Source organism: Homalodisca vitripennis, chromosome 5 (assembly GCF_021130785.1).
Source record: "Homalodisca vitripennis isolate AUS2020 chromosome 5, UT_GWSS_2.1, whole genome shotgun sequence".
Taxonomy (NCBI): domain Eukaryota; kingdom Metazoa; phylum Arthropoda; class Insecta; order Hemiptera; family Cicadellidae; genus Homalodisca; species Homalodisca vitripennis.
The window spans coordinates 49,070,748-49,076,020 of NC_060211.1; the positions used below are offsets into that span (position 1 = coordinate 49,070,748).

At 37.8% G+C, this 5,273-nt stretch overlaps 1 protein-coding gene across 1 annotated transcript; it reads left to right on the top strand.

Moving 5' to 3' along the window:
- Positions 1-1,261: 1,261 nt before the first annotated feature.
- Positions 1,262-3,490, top strand: LOC124363826. Its single transcript, XM_046819089.1, has 2 exons — positions 1,262-1,625; positions 2,829-3,490. The coding sequence occupies exons 1-2, from the start codon at positions 1,377-1,379 to the stop codon at positions 3,369-3,371; spliced, it is 792 nt and encodes a 263-aa protein (XP_046675045.1). The 5' UTR covers positions 1,262-1,376; the 3' UTR covers positions 3,372-3,490.
- Positions 3,491-5,273: the final 1,783 nt, after the last annotated feature.

A 5,273-nucleotide genomic window follows, 5' to 3' on the forward strand; every position in this document is an offset into this window, starting at 1 on the left:
CAAAACAGTAAGCCTTCGGCGACAAAAAATGCGAAGTAATGGCAAATGCCTTCAGCCTTTCATCGTAGGCTTTTCTTAGGTTTGGGTTATTGGTTTTCATACGAGCTCTGTTAACCAAACATTCCGAGGTCTTACATAGCGAACCCAACAGAGACACCGACTCTTCCTGAATGTGGAGCTTTTCTTTCATAGCGTTCAAAATCGCTCCCAAATCCGCTACTTTTGTCGATAATCGCCTCTTAACTTGTGTTAGGTGTCTTACCTTTTTTTTGTAGAGATTTGCCTTCTCCTCGGCTTCTTTAGGTTTTTTACTAGCTCCCGTTTCCGAGATGATTCCAGAACTTCACCCTGCATTTTGCATCTGCTGGAAGGGCGTCTTTCTCCCTGAGGGGGGGGGGGCGACGGCGGGGAAAATTGTCGGCACAGCGTCCTCCTTCAATTGGACCCGAATCAGAGATCGGTCGATTTTTTCTTCTCTGAAGTGGGTAGAACACAATGTACTCCATTTAGATGGTTCCCAGGTATCTCTTTTTACTGCTACGACCCACTTCCTTCGTAGTTCTTCGTCTCGTGGAAACCTAAAACATCAGCAATTTTGTAATATACGGCAATACATTTAACTATAAAGTGTCGTAAAGTACTAATGTTTCATTTTCGTGTACAACTACTAAACATAAGCTGAAGAAAGTAAAGAGTTTGATTTCAATTACATAACATAGAAACATTACGTGTATTATAAAATTGGTTCTATATCTATAATGTAAATTTACTTACCTATGAAAGGTTATGCCTTCAACTTTCTTTTTAGTTGTGTTGTTGCAACCATATGCTACTCAATAAGGCATCGTAACAAGGCTAGCGACCTTAGGGTCGCTTGGGGTTGGCGGCGGGTAGTTGAGTTAGACAGATGCACATGACTGACGGTGCTAACGGCAACAAAGTATCACTACAACAAACAAAAACAGCACTGACAGGGTGAGCGCGGTGGCGCGCGACGCTCGGCAGTAGTGATGATTAGCTATGTTTACACTTGTGCGATTTTGCGTGCGTTTGAGGCATGCTGCACAGCGCATGCGGAGAAGAGTGCTTGTTTTCCGGGAAAACAGTCTTCTTTCTGAATCGCGTGCTGCAAAGCAAGCAGTTCCATAATTATGGATATTCGTGCGTCAAACCGTGCTGCATATACAGTATTTATTATTACAGTTGTTATTTGTTAGTTTTGTTTATATATTACAGTGTTGTCTTCAGATAAACAAACTGTTGATTTTATAGAAGACTACAGACACTATAGTGTATTGTGGGCCATAAAGGACAAGTGTTATACCAATAAAAACAAACGTAATGACGCTTACCGTGCACTAGGTGAGAAGTACAAAATGAGTGAAAAAGGTGTTAAATCCAAAATTAAAAACCTTCGTTCATATTTTTCAAAAGAACAACAGAAAATGTCGCAAAGAAAAAGTGGTGCCAGTGCTGATGACGTATATCAAAGTTCCTGGTTTGCCTACAAGCATTTGTTATTTCTCGGAGACTCAATCACTCCAAGAACGACGAAGGACTCCTTAGAGGATACGATCACCGAAGAAGTTGAAATTGGGGAAGACGATATACACGACAACATAGCAGTAAGTTTATTTCCTTTTTATTTAAATTTCAAATTGAAACAATGTGACAACAATCTTTGTTAGTAATAAAATAAAATAGAGAGTACTTTATTGAATTGCACATAATACAGTGGGTGTACATAAAAGAATTTGGTAGTTTTGAAAATTCATATTTTATTAACATATTTTATTAATTTTTTTGGATGAATAATAATGTTTAATGATAAAAGATCAGTCATTACAGCCTTGATAACATTAATTTATACAATTCTTTAAAAATTAGATAAAACAACGTTTTATTACATTATTTAAAATGTGTATCGTGTCTTCTAATTTGAAATAGATCCAATACCAGTTAAGAAATATTCCTTGAATTCTGATCGAACCTGTTTTGCTTTATTCGTAATGTTTCTGGGGGGTCTTCTAAGCGCTGTTAATCCAGTATCCCCTGCAGTATGCCTCCTCCATGTGCCTGGAATGACCTCTCTTGTATTAACATCTTCACGGTCAAACGTCCCTGGTGGAGTGTAGTTTTGTGAACAGTCTGGTTGGGAACGCAGGAAATTATGAAGATAAACACATGCAAGGACAATATCTATAACGGTATTCTCAACTTTAACTTCGATGGATTTCGAAAAACCCTGAAGACAGAAGCCATCACTCCAAATGCGTTCTCTACAACAACCCTTCCTCTGGAATGCCTCCAATTATACATTCGTTGTGGTGAACCACGATGTAAGTCTGTCACATAGGGTTTCATTATGTTTTCCGTTAGTGAAAAAGCATCATCTGCTAATAATACATAAGGCACAGGAAGATTACGACCTTCCAAAGGTTCATCTTGGGGCAATCCCAGTTCCTTGGCTAGCATTTTCTTGTGAAATGTAGTATTTTTTAAAACACCACCGTCAGAAATACGTCCTTGACAACCAACATCAACGTATATAAATTTATAGTGGGCATCAACTATTGCCATCAAAACTATACTGTGTGTACCTTTGTAGTTGTAATACTCAGCAACAGTATTTTCCGGACGTTGTATTTGGACATGTTTGCCATCCAAGGCCCCAATGCAATGTGGATAATTCCAAACTTCATTAAAATCATGGGAAACTAATTTCCATTCGTCCTCGTTCGCAGGGAGCTGTAAAAGAAGATCTAAGTTAAATTTTCGAACGCTTCATAAAGGTGTAAACAAAAACTATGTATGTTTTTTTCTTTCAGGATGAAGACCAACCACCAGAAAAAGAAGCACCTGAAACTCAAGATACAGCATCGTCTTCTTGTCGACAGCAAAACTTTCTCCCAACACCACAGACCTGCAGAGGAATTAAAAGAAAAATAGATGATGATAGGAAAAAAGAAGAGGCTGCCTTCGGATTTCTTGAAGTAGCAGCTAAATCATTATCTGAAAAGGATGACTGTTCTATATTTGGGGAGATGATAGCAACCCAGCTAAGGAAGTTGACTCCGCGTAACCAGGCAATTGCCAGAAATAGAATACAAAATTTGATTTTCGATTTTGAAATGCAGGAAATGAATAATTCTTTACAAAATAACACAGTAGCTCCTCAATATTACAGCCCCTCTGGCCCCTCTTCAGATTCTTCTTATGGTACCCACTACGAACCTACATTAGTTCTCAACTACAAATTTCCACAGAGAAATCCCAGCATCCAAATAATGTGCTTGGGGAAGTACAACAGTTTTTGTGTTTTAACCTTGATAATACTGAGAAATAAGTGTTATAGTAGGGTAATAATGTAAATAAAACATTTACCTTGACAAAATCTTGAAGTGCTTCAATTATTGCCTTTAAGACCCCTGGCATCATCGACGAAATCAATGGCTTAGATACTTTGAACAGGTACATCAAAGATGCAAATGAGTCACCTGTTGCTATATATCTCAGACATATCGCTAGTCTGATCTCAGGAGGAACAGCTTCTCTGAAGGTAGTATTTTTCTTCTCTATTTTTGCTCTGACTAATTCTAAAAGGTTATAAAAGTTTTTCTCTACTCATTCTGGTAAAATTTTTTAATAGAAAACTTTCATTCAGTTCCAAATCGTTCAAAATACCATTATTTCTCCTTTTCAAATAATCACACATCCACATAGACCTAACTTTCCTTTTACGTTTACGCACTTTTGACAATAATAAACACGCTACACTAATACCAGCTAACACAGTGTCACTGTCCATTTTAACACTAAATAATTATTAAAGACACTGCGTCAAGCATACAACTAACGCTAAAATGTAAACAGCAATGAAGCATGCGTCAAAAGAATGCTTGGAAACGCATGCGCTTGACGCAAGACGAAACAAAAATTGAAAAGAAAGTTGAATCGAAAATCGCACAAGTGTAAACATAGCTATTCGAGATGTTACCCCCACCACACATCGGTCCTACTGGCTTCAAATCCAGCGCGCGGTTGCTACTTGCCAGTCTATGTTATTCTTTGGTCGCTGGTACAGAGTTACTCTAGGGAAGTTATAGCATGACCGGTGGGATGCGCGTGAGGAGTGGAGGAGTTGAGCGCGTGGGGGCACAATCTAAAGTAGGGGAGTGAATACGGTGCTACTAACCCTACTGAGAGTTTTCAGCTCCCGGCTCATAGTGGTGGCGGGAGCCGAATATTGTAGTGTTTGCCAACATTTCTAGACCCTTATGTTCTTACCACGGTGGTCTTTTATGATGAGCAATTTAGTATAGGAGACCTTGAGAATATTTGAACATTTCTAGACTCTTTTGAAGTTACTGCGACGGACTTTTATGATGGGGAATTCAATACAGGAAATCTTGGAAATATTGGGACCGGATGTACGTGATCTTAACAATGACTATGTTCTGCCGAAATTGTGTTCATAGCTCACCCTTCTTAATGAGTTCGCAGTAGAGAAAGGTGGTAAGAAAGGGTTCTCATAAATTGGGAAAGGGTAGGAATTTATATTATTCTTGATCTCCAACGACGACAACAGTTCAGCATTGTAATTGTTACGCTTTGTTAGCCATTAAAATTCAATTTATCATATACTAACCGTGTAAGCTTCAGGATTTACGATAGTAGATACAATTATACACTACAAAATTTTCAACTGACATAGCCTAGCTGCTAAATTAAAAATTAATATAAAACTGGTTAAACTAATTTGTCAATATACACAGTAGAATAAGAAAAAACTCAGTTTTATCTACCAACTTGTATCAAGTTAATTTAATGATGTATACTTAAAATAACAATAACGCCAACGATCCACACGCAATAGTTAACATAACAAAACCCCGTTGTCGATGAAAATGATTTATTGTTCTTCGAACTACACCCAAATCAAAATTGTCCAGATTACTTTTAGTATGTTTGCGTTTTCTTACTTTGTTGGGCGTACTAAAAGAATTGCCAATTGGACTTATTTTTTCCTCCTTCAAAACTCGTCTCAGCGTACTTTCAGAAATTCCAGTTGCCTCTACGACACGCTGTTGAACTTTCTTCAAATTTATAAGTGTGTTGGTTTCTGCTTCCCGTTTCATAAAATGGGAAGCACTTCTCTTGCTTGGCCGTGTATAACCTTTCTACCTCCAATTTTACTTTTTACATTTTGATCCATCACAAACTCTTTACTTAAAACGTAATGAGCACAACGCAATTAATTCACAAATTGTATT